The sequence below is a fragment of the Manis pentadactyla genome, chromosome 14 (assembly GCF_030020395.1).
Source record: "Manis pentadactyla isolate mManPen7 chromosome 14, mManPen7.hap1, whole genome shotgun sequence".
Taxonomy (NCBI): Eukaryota; Metazoa; Chordata; class Mammalia; order Pholidota; family Manidae; genus Manis; species Manis pentadactyla.
Genome location: NC_080032.1, coordinates 36,244,865 through 36,269,575, shown reverse-complemented (window position 1 = coordinate 36,269,575; position 24,711 = coordinate 36,244,865). Strand labels below are relative to the sequence as shown.

Here is a 24,711-nt window from a genome sequence, read left to right as displayed (position 1 = left end):
TTAGATTTTCTTCCTTGGTCAGTCTTGGAAGGTTGTATTTTTCTAGGAAGTTGTCCATTTCTACGTTTTCCAGTTTGTTAGCATATAGATTTTCATGGTATTCTCTAATAATTCTTTGCATTTCTGTGAGGTCCGTTGTGATTTTTCCATTCTCATTTCTGACTCTGTTGATGTGTGTAGATTCTCTTTTTCTCTTAATAAGTCTGGCTAGGGGTTTATCTGTTTTGTTTATTTTCTCAAAGAACCAGCTCTTGGTGTCATTGATTTTTTTCTATTGTTTTATTCTTCTCAATTTTATTTATTTCTTCTCTGATTTTTATTATGTCCCTCCTTCTGCTGACTTTGGGCCTCATTTGTTCTTCTTTTTCCAATCTCAATAGTTTTTACTTTAAACTATTCATTTGGGATTGTTCTTCCTTCTTTAAATATGCCTGGATTGCTATAATCTTTCCTCTTAGAACTGCCTTCGCTGCATCCCACAGAAGTTGGGGCTTTGTGCTGTTGTTGTCATTTGTCTCCATATATTGCTTGATCTCTATTTTAATTTGGTCATTGATCCATTGATTATTTAGGAGCATGTTGTTAAGCCTCCATGTGTTTGTGATCCTTTTTGTTTTCTTTGTACAATTTATTTCTAGTTTTATACCTTTGTGGTCTGAAAAGTTGCTTGGTAGGATTTCAATCTTTTTGAATTTACTGAGGCTCTTTTTGTGACCTAGTATGTGGTCTATTCTGGGGAATGTTCCATGTGCACCTGAGAAGAATGTGTATCCTGCTGCTTTTGAGTGTAGAGTTCTGTAGATGTCTGTTAGGTCCATCTTTTCTAGTGTGTTGTTCAGTGCCTTTGTGTCCTTCCTGATTTTCTGCCTGGTGGATCTGTCCTTTGGAGTGAGTGGTGTGTTGAAGTCTCGTAGAATGAATGCATTGCATTCTATTTCCTCCTATAATTCTGTTAGTATTTTTTCACATATGTTGGTGCTCCTGTATTGGGTGCATATATATTTATAATGGTTATATCCTCTTGTTGGACTGCTCCCTTTATCATTATGTAGTTTCCTTCTTTATCTCCTGTTACTTTCTTTGTTTTGAAGCCTATTTTGTCTGATACAGGTACCTCAACACCTGCTTTTTTTTCCCTGTTGTGTGCATGAAGTATCTTTTTCCATTCTTTGACTTTTAGTCTGTGCATGTCTTTGGGTTTGAGATGAGTCTCTTGTAAGCAGCATATAGATGGGTCTTGCTGTTTTATCCATTCTATTACTCTGTGTCTTTTGATTGGTGCGTTCAGTCCATTTACATTTAGGGTGATTATTGAAAGATATGTACTTATTGCCATTGCAGGCTTTAGATTCGTGGTTACCAGAGGTTCAAGGGGAGCTTCTTTACTATCTAATAGTCTAACTTAACTCGCTTATTAAGCTATTATAAACACAGTGTGATGATTCTTTATTTCTCTCCCTTTTTATTCCTCCTCCTCCGTTTTTTATATGTTAGGTGTTTTAATCTGTACTCTTCTGTGAGAAATAAGTATATTTTAAAAAAATTTCTAGAATCCTTAATTGTTCAGTCAAAAAGGAAAGGAGGGAGCTAATGTTTATTTAGCATCTCCAAGCAAAGAGTTAGGTGTCCAAGGGGAGATTGGAATGAAAATGTTACTGATTGCAAGACTTGAGCTCTTTTCATTATACTGCGTTGCCTTCTCGAGAGAGGGAAGTTGTGGTCTTTACTGACTGCTGACATGTGCCGGGCCAGGGCTCCCAAAATCGACTCTGCTGAGAACTGGTTGTTTTTTTTTTTCTTAAATGCTCCTGGAATACAGGTTTCTAGGCAGTTATCAAAAAATACCAACATCATGCATACATACAGTTTAACAAATTCTCACACACCCAGAAGCCCCCTCTGTGCATCTTGCAGTCACCAGATTCTTGAAGGCAACTACTTACCTGTCTTCTAAAACCTAATACTAGTTTTGGGCAAGCATTTAAAAATAAAATTAAAAAAATAAAGAATAACCCATGCTCATTTTACAAACTTAAATGAGGAATATGAAGGAAAGTAAAATCTCTTCCTCTTCCATCTCACTCCGTTGAGGAAACCACTAAGAGTTTGATGTGTATCCTTGCAAACTTTATTCTATACATATTCAAAAATACATATATATGTATATAAACCTGGGGTTTGGTTTTATAAAATTGCTGGCAGTCTGTTTCTTGTATTTAACAAGGTGTTTTAGGTATTTTTCCATGTCAAAGATACAGATTCAGCTTGTGTTTTGCAACTGCTAGTGTGCCGTCATATTCCTGTACCATGACTTACTTAACAAATCTCGTACCTGAAGGGTATGTAAGTTACCACAGACACTCACTGTTTATGAATGGTGTGACAGGGAGCATCACCATGTACTTGCACATGTGTGCTTGTAGGGTAAATGCCTGCAAGTGGGTCATTGGATCAGTCCTCAGGCGTAGATAGGTATTACCAGTTACTTTCTGGGAGGTAGTTCCAGTTTACACTCACACCCGACAGAGTTCCTCCACGCTCCACCCAAGCTGGTGTTTAGAATAAATCTTTTACAACCCAATCGCTGATAATTATGTTTTAATTTTTTAAATTTATATTTATTTAGTAATGAGATTGAATTTCATTTCATAGGTTATTTACTCTTCTTTCAACACGTTTCTGGTGTTTGAGGAAAACCACAAAGGACTGTTGGCAGTGAGATTGCCCTTTGTGAAAGGACCAGAAGGGATAAGGGGACTTTGTCTATGTGTTCATGGAGAGCCACTGGGAAGGTAGTTACACTTCCCCAATGTCCAGGAAAGATCTTGTGATGGATGAGGTGTGGGAAGGAGCTGTTAGGAAAGTCAAAACTCTGAGGCAGATGCTGGGAGAATATTCTGCTAGCTCTAGCCCCAACTCAAGTCCACATGGCAGATCTGTGGGGAGAAGGCAAGAGTGGAAAGGAGGCAGTGAACAGAGCAGTCCTGTGACTGGCACGCTTCTTGACAACTTTCTGGCATGTAGGGAAGATAATGAGGCATTTTGACATGGTGGAAGGAGCCCAGCTTTGAGTTCAAAATTCACCTTTGCTGGTTTTTTAGTAACCTTGGCAAAGGTAGCGTTAACATCTGCCTTGCAAGTTGTAATGATTAGTGGTAATTTACATGATGCTGTTAGCATAAGGGATGGCATATAACTAAATGTTTTATGTTTATTATTATTGCCAATAACAAACTGAATGTTCGCTGCTCTCGGGGAAGACAGAGAAGGGATCCAAATCTCTCTTGCTTTCCTTTGAGGGGGATTTTTGCATTAAAATAAGCAAAGGCCGCAAGGGTGGGATCCTACCACCAGTGATTGTCCAGAGCCCTGTCTCCCTGGAGACAGTAGTCGTGAGAGTCGTGAGCTCCAAGGACGTGACTAGCCACAGTGAGTGGTTTGGGCATGACCTTTGAGGAGAGGATGCTGAGCAGAGGAACTGGAAAACAAATTCCTCTGTAAGGCAGCAGACTCTGACCTTGGCAGTCCTCTCCCTTAAGCCAGAGAGACCCGCCTGAAAGGGGGGATGGAAAGGAGCTGGGGACCCCTACAGACCTGAGGCTTCCCCTTCCCATTCCATTCCTAGGTCCTGGGCCAAGGAGAAGCTTGCCTGGGGACAGGGCAGTGTGGTATGCAAGTAATCCGGAGCACAACATTTGAGAGTTTGAGGCTGGCTCTGTAACTAACTTTGTGACCTTGAGCAGAGTTCTTAGGTCTCAGTGTTTCAGTCTATTCAGGCACAAAAATGAGAGGTACCCACCTAAGAGGTACCCACTTGAAGTGCTTAGAACATGCCTAACATATAGTAAGCACTCAAGAAATGTTAGCTGCTACTATTGTTGTTAATATTAGGTAGAAAGTGCAAGTAGTGTAGGATGGAGAAACAAGTATCCTGAGCTAGACCCTGGCACAGTGGGTCCTTTAATGCATGGTGGGTATTTGAAAGCTGCAAGCACTTTTACGTCTGGAGCTCTTTTCCCTCAGGCTTTCCTGCCTGGCTCCTCCTCCTCATTTAGGTCCAACCTCATCTCCCACCCACAGCCCCCTGTTATTGTCATAGCATTATTCAGATCATGTATTTGTATCCTGTCTCCTCCTCAAGGAGTCTCTGAACTTCACACATACTGGAGCCGTTCAGGGTTGAGGTTATTCTCCTGGGTTCTTGTCCCTGCCGCACAGAGAATTGAAAGGCAGAGACACAGTACCGAAGCAGAGTGAAAGTTTTATTTGAATACACATCAAGGGAGGAGCCGACCAGAGTCAAGGTAAAGCAGGCTGCTTACTGTGAGGCTTCTTTTTATGGGGTTTTTGGCAGAACAGAGAAGTCCTTGATTGACAATCTTTGGCCTTAAGGCCTGGTCTAATTGGTAAAAAATATATGGGCTGCCCTCTTATGGTTACTGTGCTTGTCTTCTGATATTTTCTTTATCTGGGGAGTGTTTGGACATTTCAAGTAACTCCTGGTCCTTGAAACCAACTAATTAACTCTGCATCTTTTCTGGCTCTCTGATTTTGTCTGGTTAATCCTTTGAGTTCCTTTCAGTGGGCTTTACTGGCTTTATTCTCCCTCCACCCATTTATGTCTACCTCTGTGCCAAACAGAACTGTGTCTCTGTGGTTCATGTTTGCATCCCTAGCATGCACAACGATACTTGACCAGTAGCATTCTCTCAGCTGTTTATTAATTGAATGAATGGCCTCAGTTTATTTTATACAAACCAAACTAACAAAGTTAAAAAATGCCTCCCAGTCAAGTTTATTGTGTGTCTCTGCATGGCCAAGATTGAAGGGTGAATAATGTCTTCTGGGAAACTTGATGTGATGGTGATGGTAGTAGTTGTAGGGATTATTGAGTAATTTGGCAGACAAGGTGGTCTACCATTTCCCCCCACGTGGGTGTTCATCTTCCATCGCTACCTTATTTGGAAATGAGTATTGCTTTGTGAACAGATGCATCTGTTTCTTTATTAAAAGCTTGTTTGGAGTTACTGAATTTCTTACTTGGAAGGGACCCTAAAAGCCATCCAATACAGACCTTCATTTTAGTAAATAGGGAATCTGATTATTTGCCCCAGTTCTACTTCTGTATCACCTACTTAATTTCATCAGTAGACTAGAGTCTTGTCTTTTTATTTCAATTCCAGGTACAGTTGACCTTGAACAACATGAATTTGAACTATGTGGGTCCACTTACATGAGGATTTTTATCATAAATATATTGGAAAATTTCTTGAAGATCTGTGGCAGTTTGGAAAAAACATTTTTTGTAGCTTACTTTACTGTAAGAATACAGTATATAATATGTATAACATGCAAAATACATGTTCATTGACAGTTTATGTTATCAGTGAGGCTTCTAGTCAACAGTAGACTACTGGTAGTTAAGTTTTTGGGAGTCAAAAGTTTATGTGGATTTTCGACTGCATGGGGGTCAGTGCCTCCAACCTCCACATTGTTCAAGGGTTAACTTTATTATCTCCATCTCCCCATGCTACCTCCTCCCATCTGTATGACTCTCCATTTCCATGCCACATATTGGGGACTTACTCTGCCAGATACATACCAATTATTTCACTTGTATTCTTTTTTTTTTTTTTTTTAGAGGGCATCTCTCATATTTATTGATCAGATGGTTGTTAACAACAATAAAATTCTGTATAGGGGACTCAGTGCTCAATGCACAATCATTAATCCACCCCAAGCCTAATTCTCATCAGTCTCCAATCTTCTGAAGCATAACGAACAAGTTCTTACATGGTGAACAAATTCTTACATAGTGAATAAGTTTTTACATAGTGAACAGTACAAGGGCAGTCATCACAGAAACTTTCGGTTTTGATCACGCATTATGAACTGTAAAGAATCAGGTCAAATATGAATATTCGTTTGATTTTTATACTTGATTTATATGTGAATCCCACATTTCTCCCTTATTATTATTTTTAATAAAATGCTGAAGTGGTAGGTAGATGCAAAATAAAGGTAGAAAACATAGTTTAGTGCTGTAAGAGAGCAAATGTAGATGATCAGGTGTGTGCCTATAGACTAAGTATTAATCCAAGCTAGACAAGGGCAACAAAACATCCACGGATGCAGAAGATTTCTCTCAAAACAGGGGGGGTGAGGTTCTAAGCCTCACCTCTGTTGATCCCCAATTTCTCACCTGATGGCCCCCCTGCGACTGTGCCTGTCTTAGGTTGTTCCTCCCTTGAGGAATCTTACCCATCTCTGGCTAACCAGTCATCTTCCGGGGCCATTCAGGGAAATGTAAAGTTGGTAAGTGAGAGAGAGGCAATATTGTTTGAAAAGGTTAGCTTTTTACTTCTTTGCAGATTTATGCCCTGTGGCTTCTATGCCCAGTATTTGTCTTGAGGTATCTTTATCACTTGGAAGAATTATGATATTCGGTAAATTCGATTTGAGGCACGAATTCTATTTAAGGGTTGTAATTAGGAAGGAAGAAGAAAAGCTATAGGAATAGCAGACGGAAGAAAACATGGGAAGATTATTTCTTTGACATATCTTCTTGTAGAGTAACTTAAACATGTGTAGGTTTTAAACTACTAATTAAATTGCGTACACACATTAACAAAATAGGAATACAGTTACATAACCAAAGCAGACTTTCACTTGTATTCTTATTAAAGCCTCCCAATTACTCTAAAAAGGGTTTTTCTTATCCCTGCTTTGCAGCTGGGTTCAACCTTTAGAGGTCTTTGAAGTTGAGGCTGAAGCAACAATTCTATTTGAAAACAATTCCCTACAAAATACAGAATCCAAATATAATGAGACTAAAATTCTTTATACTAAGTCTTTAACAGTGACATTACCTTCACATACCTGTTTGCAGCAAATGGCATTGTATTTATGGAGTGGTCATATTTCTCTTTATTGATATTTCTATTGTTGATGCCTAGAACTTTGGTGGTGAATAAAACCAAGAAAGAGAATATTCTTTAGGAGATACTGAAACAGAAGTCATCTTTTTAAAACAAAAGGCAGATTTTTGTAATAAAACTAAAATATTAACATTAAAAATGATGGACATTCACATCACCTATATAATATTCTTGCCATAAATGGTAAATTGTGGAAGAAAGAATCTGATATATACAGAATGTAGAACATTCTACAAGGTAACTAGCTTAGACTCTTTAAAGAAATAAATAACTTGACAGTAAGCAAAACAATTTTGTACTGGCACAAGAACACCCCACAGATCAATGGAACAGAACAGAAAGCCCAGATATAAACCCACACATATATGGTCAATTAATATACTATAAAGGAGCCATGGATTTAAAATGGGGAAAAGACAGCCTCTTCAACAACTGGTGTTGGGAAAACTGGACAGCTACATGTAAGAGAATGAAACTGGATTATTGTCTAACTCCATACACAAAAGTAAACTCAAAATGGATAAAGACCTGAATGTAAGTCATGAAACTATAAAACTCTTAGAAGAAAACATAGGCAAAAATATCTTGAATATAAACATGAACAACTTTTTCCTGAACACATCTGCTTGGACAAGGGAAACAAAATAAAAAATGAGTAAGTGGGACTACATCAAACTAAAAGACTTCTGTACAGCAAAGGACACCATCAGCAGAACAGAATTCTCCCATCCTACAGTATGGGAGAATATATTCATAAAAGAATGATCTGTTAGGGGGTTAACATCCAAAATATGCAAAGAACTCATACGCCTAAAGACCCAAAAAACAAATAACCCAGTTTAAAAATGTGCAGAGGACCTGAACAGACACTTCTCCAAAGAAATATGGATGGCCAACAGGCACATGAAAAGGTGCTCCACATTGCTAATCATCAGGGAAATGTAAAATAAAACCACCGTGAGATACCACTTCACCCCTGTTAGGATGGTCAGCATCTGAAAGGAAAGAAACAACAAACGCTAGCAAGGATTCGGAGAAAGGGGAACCCTCCTACACTGTTGGTGGGAATGTAAATTGGTTCAACTATTGTGGAAGCAATATGGAGGTTCCTAAAAATAGAAAAACTAAAATAAGAAATAAAAACTGAATAAAAAAAAAACTAAAAATAGAAATACAATTTGACACAATGATTTCACTCCTAGAAATTGACCTGTTTGAAGAAAATGAGATCCCTGATTCAAAAAGAAATATACACCCCTATGTTTATCACTGCACTCACTATACAATAGCCAAGATATGGAAGCAGCCTAAGTGTCCATCAGTAGGTAAAGATGGATAAGAAGAGGTGGTGCATATACACAATGAAATATTATTCAGCCATAAAAAGAAAAAAGCCTGCCATTTGCAGCCACATGGATGGGTCTAGAGGGTATTATGCCCAGTGAAATAAGCCAAAAGACAAATACCAAATAATTTCACTCATTTGTGGAATACAGAAACAAAGCAAAATAGAAGGAACAAAAATAACAGTAGATTCATAGACACTGAGAAGGGACTGGTTGCCAAAGGAGAGGGGTTGGGGAGGGAAGGAGAAGGGGATTAAGGGCACAATTATTCGCAATCACAGTATAGGTAAGTTACGGGGACAGTAGTACAGCACGGAGAATACAGTTAATGACTCTCTAACATCTTACTACATTGATAGACAGTGACCACAGTGGAGGGGTGAAGACTTGGTCAATGTTGAACTACTGTGTTGTGTGTGTGAAACCATAATAAGATTGTATATCAATGATAACTCTTTTAAAAATATTTTTAAAAGCTCAAGTCTATTTCTCTAGAACAGGGACTTTGTTTTTAAATCTTTTTAATTATATTTTATGGCTACTATGTAATTTACAGTCAAAAGTTTGGAGTTGGTGAGAACTAAGAAGCATCACATTGTCTCTAGGGTGATTTCAGTTTAGGTTCCTGTCACTCTTTTGACACCAAGGCTCCAAATCCCAAGGAGAAAAAAGGTTCCTGTGAACCCCTCCGCCAAATCATCTACCACAATGTATAGGCTAGTCCAGAAAGATCCACTGTGAATCAGAAGAGATAAGTTGATTGCATTGTGCCCACAAATTTTAGGATCTATGATGATGATTCTTTAGTAAAAGGAAATGTATTGAAACATTTCTCAGAGCATTGAAAGTGTTGCAACTAAGTAGTTTTAGACTTAGTTCAGCTGAGATTTTTATCTTTATTTGGGGATTCTGTTTTCAAATAAAATCTAATTTCAAAAATAGTAAATTGTGGGGAAAGAACCATTAATCTTAGAATGGACACTTAATCATGTAAAGGAAGCTTTTAAATATGTTTATCTTGGCTTTGGATTTCTAAGCATATGAAAGCATTCTTTGCCTGGAAATTAACTGTGAGTTCTTATCAGTGTAGTTCCTAATTGTTAAATGTACCTATGCTACAACTGGATTGTAAACTTCTTGAAGGCATCTTACCTTACATTTATTTTTATATTTTCTTATTGAAGTATTGTTGATATAGTTTCAAATATACAACACAGTGGTTCAACAGTTACCCATATTAAATTCTCACCCCCTCTAGTGCAGTTACTATCTACCAACATAGTAAGATGTTACAGAATCATTGATTCTATTCTCCATGCTGTACTACCATCCCAAGGACCAATTTATATTGTGTAAATGTATTTGCAATCTGTGTCTCCAAAGCCTGGCATTGTTTCTTGAATATGTGGTACTTTAGTATATTGCTGGGGGGCAGATCTATCTTTTAAGAGAGCTCAACACTCTCAGCCCAAGTATCCTGATGGGCAGAGCTGTCATCCTTACATAAGTGATGGTGGGTTTTCTATGTGCTGTGCTATGACCAAGGGAAACATCAAGTTTTTAAAGGAATGCCTTCTACTTACAACCCTACCTAGCCATTGTAGTTGAGAGCTCTAACCTTGGCAGCTTCATTGGAAAGAAGACAATTGAGAAAAAAACCAACACCTTTATTGCACAATTTTTATTTCTAAACTGTAAAACTTGTGTGTTTGCAGATCAGGGAGCCGAGAAACATGAAACGACAGGTCAGTCATCTAGAATCACTGATCAAGAGAAGGAACTGTCCACCAGTGCCTTCCAAGCTTTCACAGTAAGAAGTGGTTTCTCTTAATTTGCTCCGTCTTTAGGGTCTATCAAGTGTGAATCTTTTCACAGTGGATTTTTTAATTTATAATTTTTGTTCTGTGATAATTTTAGAGTTATGTTTAGAGAGTCAGTTTAGTTTAAAATTTTTTAAATTAGAATTTAAATATGGTGAAAAGAATGGGAGTAATTTGAGCCATTCCCAAGTTTTTGTGTTTTTATTAACAGTTTTGACTCCCAAGAGTTTTTAAGTCTTTTACATTTAGATCTGTAAATATGTGGATCAGTCTTTATATTTTACTACTCTGCTCTTTTTCTTGAATGTGCTTTAAAATGGAATGCCAAAGATTTATTGTCAGAACTTTTCTCTGACATTAAGTCACATGAAAGAAAATCTTATTTGATTATCAGGTTGCATACATGTAAGAAGACCTTGATGCTTGTGTATTCAAATTCTATTTACTAGCAATTAAAAATTGGAGTAATTAATCCTATTACCTTTCTTGGCTAGCCTCAGCGATTATACCCTGCTAGCAATACATACCAATAAAACTTTGTTAGTTTTTATGCATTTTATATATTACATATATCTATATATGTGTACATGTATCTTATAGACACAATATACATGTATCAACATTACAGTTTGCATCTTAGGAAATAACCATCCACAATTTTTTTCTAGTTTTATTGAGATATAATTGAAATATCATAGTTTCTTAATTGACATAAACATTGCTTTATCTAGTGACTTTAATTGGTGTATTTAGAGGGAATTATATATGTCTTTTTAAAGAGTTCTTCAAATAAAGATTAGTGTAATATATTTAGAAATGAATATATAATTTTTGAAGCTAGTGTCTAATTTTGTGTTTGTTTTTGTTTTAGGGTGGAAATTATGAAGCTTGCCTGCAACACCTTACCTGCTTACAAGATATAAACAAAGATGATTATAAAATAATTTTGAATAATGCAGTGGCTGAATTTTATAAAAGTAACCAAACAACAACAGATAATTTGAGACAGACACTTAACCAGCTGAAGAATCAGGTGATACACAAATTAATTTAACCATTAAAATACTGTGATATTCTCTAAAGTGTGGAATAAATAGTTAAAAATAATAATACGACTTCTTGTTTGATATTGATAGTACAGTTTCTAGTATATTTGAAACATTTGTTGGTATTAATTTTATTTGCATAAAATTATTATCCCAGGAAATGAAAGCTATGTTATTTGAGTTTATTTTCTTTTTATTTTCTTTTTTTTATTAAGGTATTATTAAAAGACACTCTTATGAAGGTTTCCCATGAAAAAACAATGTGGTTCCTACATTCACCCATATTATCGAGTCCCCCCCATACCCCGTGGCAGTCACTGTCCATCAGTGTAGTAAGATGCCACAGATTCACTATTTGCCTTCTCAGTGCTACACTATCTTCCCCGTGAGCCCCCCACACCATGTGTACTAAACATAATACCCCTCAATCCCCTTCTCCCTCTCTCCCCTCTGCCCTCCCACACCCCTCCCCTTTGGTAACCACTAGTCCCTTCTTGGAGTCTCTGACTCTGCTGCTGTTTTGTTTCTTCAATTTTGCTTCACTGTTATACTCCACAAATGAGGGAAATCATTTGGCACTTGAGTTTCTCTGCCTGGCTTATTTCACTGAGCATAATGTCCTCCAGCTCCATCCATGTTGTTGCAGGTAGTAGGATTTGTTTCGTTTTTATGGCTGAATAGTATTCCATTGTATATATGTACCACATCTTCTTTATCCATTCATCTACTAATGGACACTTAAGTTGCTTCCATTTCTTGGCTATTGTAAATAGTGCTGCAATAAACATATGGGTGCATATGTCTTTTTGAATCTAAGAACTTGTATTCTTAGGGTAAATTCCTAGGAGTGGAATTCCTGGGTCAAATGGGTATTTCTATTTTTAGTTTTTTGAGGAACCTCCATATTGCTTTCCACAATCGTTGAACTAGCTTACATTCCCAACAGCAGTATAGGAGGGTTACCCTTTCTCTGCATCCTCTCTAGCATTTGTTGTTCTTAGTCTTTTTGATGCTGGCCTTCTTACCTGTTGTGAGGTGATATCTCATTGTGGTTTTTATTTGCATTTTCCTGATAATTAGTGATGTGGAGCATCTTTTCATGTGTCTTTTGGCCATCTGAATTCCTTCTTTGGAGAATTGTCTCTCCATATCCTCCACCCATTTTTTTAATCGGGTTATTTGCTTTTTGGGTGTTGAGGCATGTGAGTTCTTTATATGTTTTAGATATTAACCCCTTGTTGGATATGTCGTTTACAAATATATTCTCCCATACTGTAGGATGCCTTTTTGTTCTGTTGATAGTGTCCTTTGCCGTACAGAAGCTTTTTAGTTTGATGTACTCCCATGTGTTCATTTTTGCTTTTGTTTCCCTTGAGTTTATTTTCTATTGGGTTTTTAACTTGAACAGAATAGAATAATGTACCAAATTCGAATGAGCTTTGAAGTTCTGAGAAGCAAAGTAGACTATATGAAGAAGCTTAGCTGTGGAGATATATTCTATTTATAGCTGCAAAAATCTGATTATTAGTGATAATGCCAAATTGTTTAAGCATTTTGCATCAGGAGGTGAGCAATTGATTAAAGAGAGGATATTCTGATTTGTATATGGTTTCAGACTTGTCTTGGTCATGGGTCTGCCAATAGCAGCAACATTTCTTCATCATAAGGTTAGGCCTTTGACATTCAAGAGGACTGATAACAGTGATAATGATGATACGATCAGCTAGCAGACATTAGTGCTTACTATGTAAAAAGGCTCTGCTAAGCAGCTCATATGCAACATCTTATGTATTCTTCCCAGTAGCTCTGTGAAGTAACTACTATAACTTTTCTCATTTTACAGATGGGAAAACTGAGGTACAGATAGCTTATGTAAATTTTTCCAAAGACAGTAAGCTCTTAAGTAGTAAGAGCTACACTAACCAAGTTCTGTTTGCCTCCAGGGCCTGCACTTTTGATGACTGCTTTATGCTGTAGAGGATCTTAAGACCTTTGTGCACTCCAATCCTTCGTTCACGAGTAACACTATACCATAAAATATCACCCTAAAATGTGATATAGTTAGACATAAGTGACCCCTTCAGCTCTTCACAGTTCTTTATAGGAGTGAAGTAATTTTTAAACCCTATTAAATCTTTATAATGAAAATGAGAATAATAGCCAACATTTATTAAATGCTTACTTGATTCCAAATTCTATATTTATTGTATGCCTTATCTCTTATAGTCCTCACATTCAACTCTTAAGGTAGGTACTTGTTATCTCAATTTTAAAACTGGGGTTGAGGGAGCCTAATAATTTAAATTTATACAGCTAGGAAAGAGGGGAGCAGGATTTGAACCAAACCTTCTGACTCTTGAGTCTGCTCTTCTTATAACTACCTCTGTCTTCGTAAATTTCTGTGTCATCACATTTCATCATTGCTCTAGTGTTACTAGCTATGACTTTGGGGCTCCAGTATCAAAGGAAACATGATGTTTGCTGATCACAAGTACACGTGTCCTATGACTCCATGGACAGTTTTTTCCAAGGAACAGTTATTATTTGGTCTTTGGGCACAGGTTCATCTTTAATACTATTTTTTAGAGTAAGTGGGTCCTGCAAACTTCAGGTAAGCCAAGAAAACTGCATTTTGAAATCCTTTCACCAGCCTTTATTCTTACGAAGGTTGGTTTAGTAACTCCTAGTGCCTTCAGCCTTACTGAGTTCCTGGAAGTTTGTACTTGTGTCTCTGGGCTTTCTCTAAAGCATACTTCTGCTCAAAGTTACATGTCCTGAGCACAGGAACACACCTTTTCAACCTATTCCACTTTAATTAATGTTTCATTTCATTTAATGACTAGTTTTTGTTCTGCCGGGAGCAATTACTAGATTATTTTGGTAAATCATAGAATATGTATCAAAGTTCACAGAAGTTGAGCCATTGCCGAATCCAAATTCCTTAGTTTATCCAGCTTCCCCCTTTTTTTCTGGCTAAGAATTAACCCTTTCTAAGCTTATTCCCTCTCCATTATATAACTACCAAGACGTGTTGTCTTTCTTTGAAAGTTTTCTCCATTTAAAGTTAAGACGATTTTTAATCATTTGAAAATAGTGACTTGATAAGTGAAGATTATAGAGAACCCCCAAACTCAGAGAGATGCATGTGCTGTTAGTACCAGTTGTTAACATTTGAACTCCCCACCCACCCCCCATAAAGCTTACCACATGGGTAACTGAAGTCTGCAGAAGTCTGATTACGGATCATTGTGTGTCATGAACCTTCCAGCTCCTTACCATTAGCCAGAGAAAGGTCATTAAGTCTATCAGTTCTACTGATAAACTTAGGGAAATGTCAGTCTTGGAATTAATTAATTAACATTACTCAGTCATTTACTGCACTCCTCATAAGGACAAAGATTAGTTTTAATGCAAGTAGAATTTCAGTTTCATATGTTACATGGAATTTCCAGAATTATTGCAAAACATTAAAATTTAAATGTCTATTGCTGCATCTTACAGAAGGGGGTATACAGATAGTAGCTTTAAAATGCAAAGTTGTGATTTTTTTTCTGGTATGAGATGTGGATGTTACGGTTGTAGTAAAGCCATTAAAAGCCTATTTTCACCACTATGTGAAAAAGTATATTTTTGTCATTCATTAATCTGTTTTTTTTTATTATGGGGACAAAACCTGAACAAAATAGGAAAATCAGAAAATATATTTCCTAACCATATGGCATAAGGCAAGATAGCTTTTTGTGCTGGCTTCCTTATTTATAAAATGGAAATGACAAACATTTATGTCCTCAAGGAATGGTAAGGATCAAATGAAGTGGTCTCTGTAAAAGGTTTAGCATAGAGGCCTGGCATGTAGTGAAGTAGTTAGCTGTCGTTTGTTAATGTTTAAATTTTACTTCAGTTTTTACAAAATGGAATTAAGTTGACGGCATACTGCATGCATGACATTCTCATGGGAAAGGTCGTTTTGAGTTTTGACCACTCCTCACTTGGGCTAGAAAGTGGCAACCCAACTCAGAAGCAGTAAAACGCTGAAGACATCTTCCCAGGGGCAAGGAGGAGCATCACCTTGCCTTGTGCGAGGTGCTTAATATAAAGTCCCATTAAATGTATTACTTAACAGTATTTTATTTTGAATGGAATTGTTTTTAGTATGTGAGAGTAATTAAAATTTTGAGGTCCTGTTAGAAACGTAGAAAAATTCCAAGTAAGGAATGTCGGCCTGTGTTCCTGTTTATTTACGTAGATTCTTTCGCTTTGCTCTATATTTTCTTGCTGTTGTTAGAACCAAATCCCTGTTGATTGTTTTATAGGTCCATTCAGCTGCTGAAGAAATGGATGGATTAGATGATGTTGAAAACAGCATGTTGTATTACAATCAAGCAGTCATTCTTTACCATCTGCGGCAGTATACAGAGGCAATAGCAGTTGGTGAAAAACTTTATCAGTTCATAGAACCTTTTGGTATGTTATCTTTCAAGTCAAAAGTTTCCCTATGTCTCATACTTGCAAAGGAGTCTGGTACTTGTACCTAGATAACCTAAGTCAGAGAATTACATGTCAGTATTTAAAGAAAAGAAAAGGCTGTGTCAGGTTTTCTTAATGGTTAGAAAAGATAAGAATTACATCACTTGTACATGAATCCAGGTTTTCTTTTAGTATCTCACCTGCTCCAATACTATACTTGAAGATAACTGTTAGGAATGCTGTTTTTAATTGGAAAGACTTAGCAATTTTTATTTTATCTTTGCTGTTTAACCACCATAGTTGTTTAGTGTGCCCGGTCCTTGAGTAGCCTACTAAGGAAGGAGTGTTCAGAGTGATAGGGGAACAGTATAGTATTTTACTTTGTCTCTTGCCTAACTGAAATGTTTGTGGGTGATCATAGACAGTACAGAACTATGTGAGCTTTTTTATTATCTCAACTAGCCTCCCATTATTAACCTCCAGTAAGTGTAGGAGGAGAGGCTGGGGACAGAGGGAAAAAAAGGAGCAGATAAAGCAGCAAAGCTGGACCCAAGGAAATGGTTGAAGGAGAGGGCTGCTGGCTGCCAGCCATGAGCACTCAGATTTCAGTTGTGATTCACATTTTTGTCTTTCTCACTTTGGTTACTTTCTTCTAACCAAAACACTAATGTGAATTCCTGCTTTATAAACACCTGGTTGCTGCTGTGGTCATCACAGGACAGGTGGTGGAGTGTGGTAGCACTTCTCTCATGCTTTGAGAAGAGTTTCAGGGTCATCCAGCTGACGGCTGGTTGAACAGCTGCTTACTGTGGCTGCTGGGACTCATTTTCAAGGTGCTTCTCTTCTTTCCCTCAATCCTGAGGGTATGTGGCTGGACAAACTGGGCAGGAGAGGCATCAGCAACAAAGGACTATGTAATTAGTGACCAGTTCCTTTCTTCTGTAAAGCTAGATGTCAGAATTATATTTCCAGGATAGCACAGAGGTGTCTTTCAATAAAGCTGGTGTTTAGAAATTTCTGGAACAGTTCATGAAGTCCTATTAATCTGTACTGTGGCTGAGTAGAATGTATTCAAATCCATTTTTCTTATTTGAAAAGTATTATTTTTTAACTTTACTAATTGGTTCTTCATACAACATGTATCTATTGAGCATATACTATGGGCCAAACAGTGTTCTGGGATCTGAAGATGGAAGTGATTGAAACAGAGAAAAATCTTCCATCATTAAGCGAGAATGGAAGAGAGAGCAAAACAATAAGTATGTATTGTGAGGTAGTTAAATGCTATAAAGAAAAACTAAAATTGGGTAAGAGGATTGAGATTGACTGGGGGTGGTATTTTTAGGTAAGGAAAACCTAGGATAAGACAGTATTTGAAACAATACCTGAATGAAGAGGTGAGCCATGCAACTCTTTAGGGGGGATGCATTCCAGCCAAAGGTAAAAGTACATGCAGAGGACCTGAGGCCAGCTTGAGTTTGGTGAGCGAGAGGACCAGCAGAAGGCCTCAGTGCCTGGGGCAATGAAGTCAGGAGGAGCCGGGAGCAGAACAGGTAAAGCCTTGGAAGCATACAGAAGGACTTACTGCTTTACATGTGTTGTGTGACCTTTGCACATCAGCTGCATTGATTTTAGTTGTAGATGGCTTTTCCTCCAGCCACTGCATAAGAGCAAGAATGGAATCAGAAGACTTGTTAGGAAGCTCTTAAGGGCTTTTGAAATTTTCTGTTCTTGATTATAATAAATCCTCTTTTAGACATTATTTTTCCTTTTTTTTTTGAAAGGAAAGGAAAATAGTGTTAAACCATACCAGGCTACCCTTCCTCTCTTCACTGGGCTCTCCTTCCTCTGAAACCCTTGTCTTTGTATTTTCCTCATGGTAGTTTCAGTTTTCTGATGGACTTCAATCCATACCTGGTTGCTTTTGTCTATAGTCAATTTTGTCTTTTCCCTATCTCTGCCTAGAAAGGAAATCTATTTGCTAGAGTCTGAAACCTTCTTAGAGTTAGAAGTAACTTCTACTTCTGGTCCACCCCTCTGTCCTCAAGCAGGTAAAGTATTCTCCCATTTTTACAGGTCAGCTGGCTGAGGTCTAAAATTAGTTCAGTGATGTGCAGGGACCACACATCTAGTAAGTAGTTGAGCACATACTGGAACTGAGATTTCCTTCCACCTAAGGTAGTACTCCTTATTTCATATGCTGGTGTTAGCAGATATTTTGCCAAAGGAGGTTTGGTCACTGGAATCTCTGAAATGAGAGGCCTTGAGGTGCCTAATAATAGAATGGTGGTGGTGGGGTTGCAAAGGGCTTCCCTTCGTGGTCTAGGTGGCAAACACTCATTTAAGCAAAGGCTTCGACTTGCTCTTCAGAGCTTTTGGTGGGGTGGTCTGGGATGTTTGCTTCACTTTGGATTATGACTTGTCTTTCCTTGTGTTTTGTTTTGTTTTTTCTTGCCCTAGAAGAAAAATTTGCCCAAGCAGTGTGTTTTTTGCTTGTAGACCTGTATATATTAACCTACCAAGCTGAGAAGGCTTTGCATCTTCTTGCTGTCCTAGAAAAAATGATTTCACAGGGTAACAATAACAAAAATGGGAAGAATGAGGTGAGTGTTCTGAGGTGATCAGACTAAAATTTAAAATGTGATTAGTATTTGTGGTTGATATTACTGCAACAACTTTACTGAAATAAAATTCACTGTTCAGCATGGTGACACTAGTTAATGACACTGTATGGCACATTTGAAAGTTACTAAGAGGGTAAACCTTCAAAGTCCTCATCACAAGAAAAATAAAATTTTGTAATTCTGTATGGTGATGGAAGTTAACCAGACTTACCCATTTCAAAATATATACAACTAGCAAATCATTAGGTTGTACACCTGAAACTAATATAATGTTATATGCCAATTATACTTCAATTAAAAAACATTTTTTAATAAGAATTTTTTAAAAATATAGAATACCTACCTTCAAGCAGCCCACAGGCTAGACAGGAAGAGAAAGATGGATGAAAATTTTGATTAATGACCTAAAAAAAAGGAAAAAATTTACATACATAAAATTTACCATTTGAAACATATGGTTCAGTGGTTTTTAGTATCCTCACTGAATTATACAGCCATCGCCATTACCACTAAATTCCAGAACATTTTCATTAACCCAAAAAGAAACCTTGCCCCTCTCTCCCTTGTCCCAGGCATCACTCCCTCTCTCCCTTGCTCCAGGCCCTGGCAGCCACTAACCTACTTCCTATCTCTGTGGATCACTTCATATAAATGCAGCCATATAGCATGCAGCCTTCTGTGATTAGCCTCTTTCACTTAGCATGATATTTTCAAAGTTTACCATGGTATACCATCTACTTCATTCCTTTTTCATGTATCTCACTCAATTTTTTGGCCGAATGATATTTCATTATATTGATATGCCAAATTTTTATCCATTCTTCAGTTGGTGGGCATTTGGATTGTTTTCTACATTTGGCTATTATAAATAATGCTGTGCACAAGTTTTGTAGGGGGGCATATGTTTTCAGTTCTCTTGGGTATGTATTTAAGAGTGGACTCACTGGATCTTATGATAACTCTGTTTCACGTTAGGAGAAACTACCAGACTGTTTTCCAGAGTAGTTGCACTAGTTTATGTTCCTATCAGCAATTTAGGAGGGTTCCAGTTTCTCCAATTCCTGCCAACCCTTGTTATTATCTTTCTTTTTTTTTAATTTGTAACCATCCTAATGGGTCTGAAGTGGTCGCTCAAAATAATTTTGATTTCCCTAAGGACGTATGTTAACATCTTTTCGTGTGTGAGATTAACTAGTTTTATAGAATGAAAGGTTCGAATTAAGACAAATAAAATTCCGTAATCTGGATTAATAGGGTAGCTTTCACTGGGGAAAATTTCATCACTAAAGTTCTTCAAAAAGATTGCACATTTATGACAACTAAGCTCACCATGTTCTGATAAGAGACTTGGTGCACATTACGAATATATCTTTGTTCTGGTGTTTTTCATTTTGTTTATGCTTCCAGTTGTCAGAGGATGGTGCTGCTTCCTTCTGTTCCTGCCCTTTTGTTAAAAAAGGAGTATTTGCAGAAACACACAATTAGTCAATACCTTTCTTTCTAAATGTATAAGTTCTTGAGGTTTAAAAATAAAGATCTAACATTACTTTTTTCAGTCTAACAGTATATAAGAGTTCAGTTACATAATCAGCATTGTTACTAAACACTGTGTAGCAAAATTTAATTTTTATATTCAGTACTTGTAACAGTTGATGAAATATAATTCACTTCAACAGATGATGTGTACTCTGCTAGGTACTTAGGTGACAAGAATGAAAACATTGCAATTCTTGCCTTTCAAGGAACTGAGGTCTATGGTTGGAGAAAGATTGAGCAACTTCTGTCTGTGGACTGGGAGAAAGGGCGTTAGGCAGTGTTTCCAAGAAGTTTGAATTTTTGATTTGGGCCCTGAAAGATTCGGTAGTTTGACAAGTCAAAAGAGGAAGGATGGAACAGGATAACTGTCCTGGCAGAAAAAATAGCACAAAAGGTGTGAGAGTGGTGGGTTGGAGGAATTTCTTGTAATCTGAAATGAGTAATACCTGAGAAGTGTAATGGGAGGTCAAGAGAGGAGATTGAGAACTCAAATGTGGGTCATATTGTAGAAGATTTTGAGTACGTTACCAGAAATTTGGGGTATGATGTTGTCAGTGTTTTTACCAAAAAAGGTTTTAAGATGGGAATGATATGATCTGTTCTGGGTTTTCAAAATATAATCTGAGTTTTGCCCAAGTAATATGCATGCTTTTTGAACATGGCACTATCATTATGCTCAACTGTGATCTTCTCAGAGACAGAGTTTCCTATCACCCACTACAGATTAATAAGTGTGAATCTCTGGAAGTGGGACCTGGAATTCTGAATTTTGAAAATGTTCTCTAGGTGATTCATATTAGCTCACTTGGAAATCACGGATCTAAATTGTGGTCAAAAAATTTAACTTGGTCTTACAACACTAAACTCTGTTTTCTACCTTTATCTCGTATCTACCTACCACTTCAGCATTTTATTAAAAATAATAATAATAGAGAAATGTGGTATCCACATATAAATCAAGTTTAAAAATCAAATGAATAGTCATATTTGAACTGACTGTTTATAGTTCATAATGCATGAGCAAAACCGAAAGCTCCTGTGATGACTGCCCTTGCACTGTTCACCATGTAACTTATTCACTATGTAAGAATTTGTACTCCATGTAAGAATTTGTTCGTTATGCATCAGAAGATTGGAGACTGACGAAAATTAGGCTTGGGGTGGATTAATGATTGTGCATTGAGTATTGACCCCCCTATACAGAAAGTTATTGTGGTTAACAACTATTTGATCAATAAATATGAGAGATGCCCTCACAAAATATATATATATATATATATATATATATATATTTAAACACACTTCCAATTGTAAAATAAATAAGTAAAAAAAAAAAAAAATTTAACTTGGTTAACTTTGTTTCACCACCTTGCAGACTGGTAACACCACCAACAAAGATGGATCTAACCATAAGGCAGAAAGTGGAGCTCTAATAGAAGCTGCAAAATCAAAGATTCATCAGGTAGTGTAAACTTTACTTGTAGTTAGGAATGATAAAGAATGTGATCTTTGAGAGCAGTAAACAATTCAAGACATGTATGCTTATTTGGCTTTATAGTGTAGAAGGATGTTTATCCTTCTAAATATATTTTGCTTAAGGTGATAATGCAACATCATTTCTTTTAAGTACTGTCTTGAGAGAAGTGACTTGGAAATGTATTGGATGATAAAATCAGTTTGTAGAATTTTAAAATTTGTTCATTATTCATGTGCAGAGAACAGTTGATAGGATTTTTTTTGGTATCATTAATCTACAATTACATGAGGAACATTATGTTTACTAAACTCCCCCTATCACCAAGTTCCCCCCACATACCCCATTGCAGTCACTGTCCATCAGTGTAGTATGATGCTGTAGAATCACTACTTGTCTTCTCTGTGTTGTGCAGCCCTCCCTGTGTCCCCCACCCCAACATTATACATGCTAATCCTAATGCCCCCTTTATTCCCTACCCCCCTTATCCCTCCCTTCCCACCCATCCTCCCCTGTCCCTTTCCCTTTGGTAACTGTTAGTCCATTCGTTTGTTCTGTGAGTCTGCTGCTGTTTTGTTCCTTCAGTTTTGTTCTTTGTTCTTATACTCCACAGATGAGTGAAATCATCTGATACTTGGCTTTCTCCACCTGGCTTATTTCACTGAGCATAATACCCTCTAGCTCCATCCATGTTGTTGCAGATGGTAGGAATTGTCTTCTTCTTATGCTGAATAATATTCGATTGTGTATATGTGCCACATCTTCCTTATCCATTCATTACTGATGGATACTTAGGTTGCTTCCATTTCTTGGCTATTATAAATAGTGCTGCAATAAACATAGGGGTGCATATGTCTTTCTCAAACTCGGCTGCCTCGTTCTTAGGGTAAATTCCTAGGAGTGGAATTCCTGGGTCAAATGGTATTTCTATTTTGAGTTTTTTGAGGAACCTCCATACTGCTTTCCACAATGGTTGAACTAATTTACATTCCCACCAGGAATGTAGGATGGTTCCCCTTTCTCCACAACCTCGCCAACATTTGTTGTTGTTTGTCTTTTGGATGGTGGCCATCCTTACTGGTGTGAGATGATATCTCATTGTGGTTTTAATTTGCATTTCTCTGATGACTAGTGATGTGGAGCGTCTTTTCATGTGTCTGTTGGCCATCTGAATTTCTTCTTTGGAGAACTGTCTGTTCAGATCCTGTGCCCGTTTTTTAACTGGATTATTTGCTTTTTGTTTGTTGAGGTGGTGAGCTCCTTATATTTTTTGGATGTCAACCCTTTATCGGATCTGTCATTTATGAATATATTCTCCATACTGTAGGATGCCTTTTTGTTCCATTGATGGTGTCAATTGCTGTACAGAAGCTTTTCAGCTTGATATAGTCCCACTTGTTCATTTTGCTTTTGTTTCCCTTGCCCGGGGAGATATGTTCATGAAGAAGTCGCTCATGTTTATGTCTAAGAAATTTTTGCATGTGTTTTTTTCCTAAGAGTTTTATGGTTTCATGACTTACATTCAGGTCTTTGATCCATTTCAAATTTACTTTTGTGTATGGGGTTAGACAATGATCCAGTTTCATTCTCTTACATGTAGCTCTACAGTTTTGCCAACACCAGCTGTTGAAGAGGCTGTCATTTCCCCATTGTAGGTCCATGGCTCCTTTATCATATATTAATTGACCATATATGTTTGGGTTAATATCTGGATTCTCTATTCTGTTCCACTGGTCTGTGGTTCTGTTCTTGTGCCAGTACCAAATTGTCTTGATTACTGTGGCTTTGTAGTAGAGCTTGAAGTTGGGAAGCAAGATCCCCTCTGCTTTATTTTACCTTCTCAGAATTACTTCAGCTATTTGGGGTCTTTTGTGGTTCCATATGAATTTTAAAACTATTTGTTCTAGTTCGTTGAAAAATGCTGTTGGTATTTTGATAGGGATGGCATTGAATCTGTAGATTGCTTTAGGCAGGATGGCCATTTTGACAATATTAATTCTTCCTAGATCAAGAGCATGGAATGAGTTTCCATCTGTTAGTGTCCTCTTTAATTTCTCTTAAGAGTGTCTTATAGTTTTCAGGATATAGATCTTTCACTTCCTTGGTTAAGTTTATTCCTAGGTATTTTATTCTTTTTGATGCTATTGTGAATGGAATTTTTTTTCCCTGATTTCTCTTTCTGCTAGTTCATCATTAGTGTATAGGAAAGCAACAGATTTCTGTGTACTAATTTTATATTCTGCAACTTTGCTGAATTCAGATGTTTGTTCTAGTCGTTTTGGAGTGGAGTCTTTAGGGTATTTTATGTACAATATCATGTCATCTGCAAATAGTGACAGTTTGACTTCTTCTTTACCAGTCTGGATGCCTTGTATTTCTTTGTTTTGTCTGATTGCCTTGGCAAGGACCTCCAGTACTATGTTGAATAGCAGTGGGGAGAGTGGGCATCCCTGTCTTGTTCCTGATCTTAGAGGAAAGGCTTTCAGCTTCTCGCTGTTAAGTATGATGTTGGCTGTGGGTTTGTCATATATGGCCTTTACTATGTTGAGGTACTTGCCCTCTCTACCCATTTTGTTGAGAGTTTTTATCATGAATGGATGTTGAATTTTGTTGAATGCTTTTTCACCATCTATGGAAATGATCATGTGGTTTTTGTCCTTCTTTTTGTTGATGTGGTGTATGATGTTGATGGATTTTCGAATATTGTACCATCCTTGCATCCCTGACATGAATCCCACTTGATCATGGCGTATGATCCTCTTGACGTATTTTTGAATTCGGTTTGCTAATATTTTGTTGAGTATTTTTGCATCTATGTTCATCAGGGATATTGGTCTGTAATTTTCTTTTTTGGTGGGGTCTTTGCCTGGTTTTGGTAGTAGGGTGATGCTGGCTTCATAGAATGAGTTTGGAAGTGTTCCCTCCTCTTACATTTTTTGGAAAACTTTAAGGAGAATGGGTATTACGTCTTCTGTATATGTCTGATAAAATTCAGCAGTAAGTCCATCTGGCCCAGGGGTTTTGTTCTTGGGTAGTTTTTTGATTACCGATTCAATTTCGTTGCTGGTTATTGGTCTGTGTAGATTTTCTGTTTCTTCCTTGGTCAGTCTCGGAAGGTTGTATTTTTCTAGGAAGTTGTCCATTTCTTCTACGCTTTCCAGTTTGTTAGCATATAGATTTTCATAGCATTCTCTAATAATTTTTTGTATTTCTGTGGGGTCCATCATGATTTTTCCATTCTCATTTCTGATTCTGTTGATGTGTGTAGATTCTCTTTTTCTCTTAATAAGTTTGGCTAGGGGTTTATCTATTTTGTTTATTTTCTCAAAGAATAAGCTCTTGGTTTCATTGATTTTTTCTATTGTTTTATTCTTCTCAATTTTATTTATTTCTTCTCTGATATTTATTATGTCCCTACTTCTGCTGACTTTGGGCCTCATTTGTTCTTCTTTTTCCAGTT

At 37.1% G+C, this 24,711-nt stretch overlaps 1 protein-coding gene across 4 annotated transcripts in view; it reads left to right on the top strand.

The window, feature by feature from the left end:
- The window catches only part of CNOT10 (CCR4-NOT transcription complex subunit 10), an 82,279-nt gene that overhangs the window by 9,634 nt on the left and 47,934 nt on the right, over positions 1-24,711 (top strand). For 3 of the 4 annotated variants that reach the window (XM_036892094.2, XM_036892084.2, XM_036892068.2), the window contains exons 2-6: positions 10,000-10,094; positions 10,976-11,137; positions 15,464-15,614; positions 18,078-18,220; positions 21,153-21,239. In XM_036892094.2, coding sequence (XP_036747989.1) covers positions 10,000-10,094; positions 10,976-11,137; positions 15,464-15,614; positions 18,078-18,220; positions 21,153-21,239 — 638 coding nt within the window. The remainder of the gene's footprint in view (positions 1-9,999; positions 10,095-10,975; positions 11,138-15,463; positions 15,615-18,077; positions 18,221-21,152; positions 21,240-24,711) is intronic. The other variant, XM_036892075.2, reaches the window with a different exon arrangement.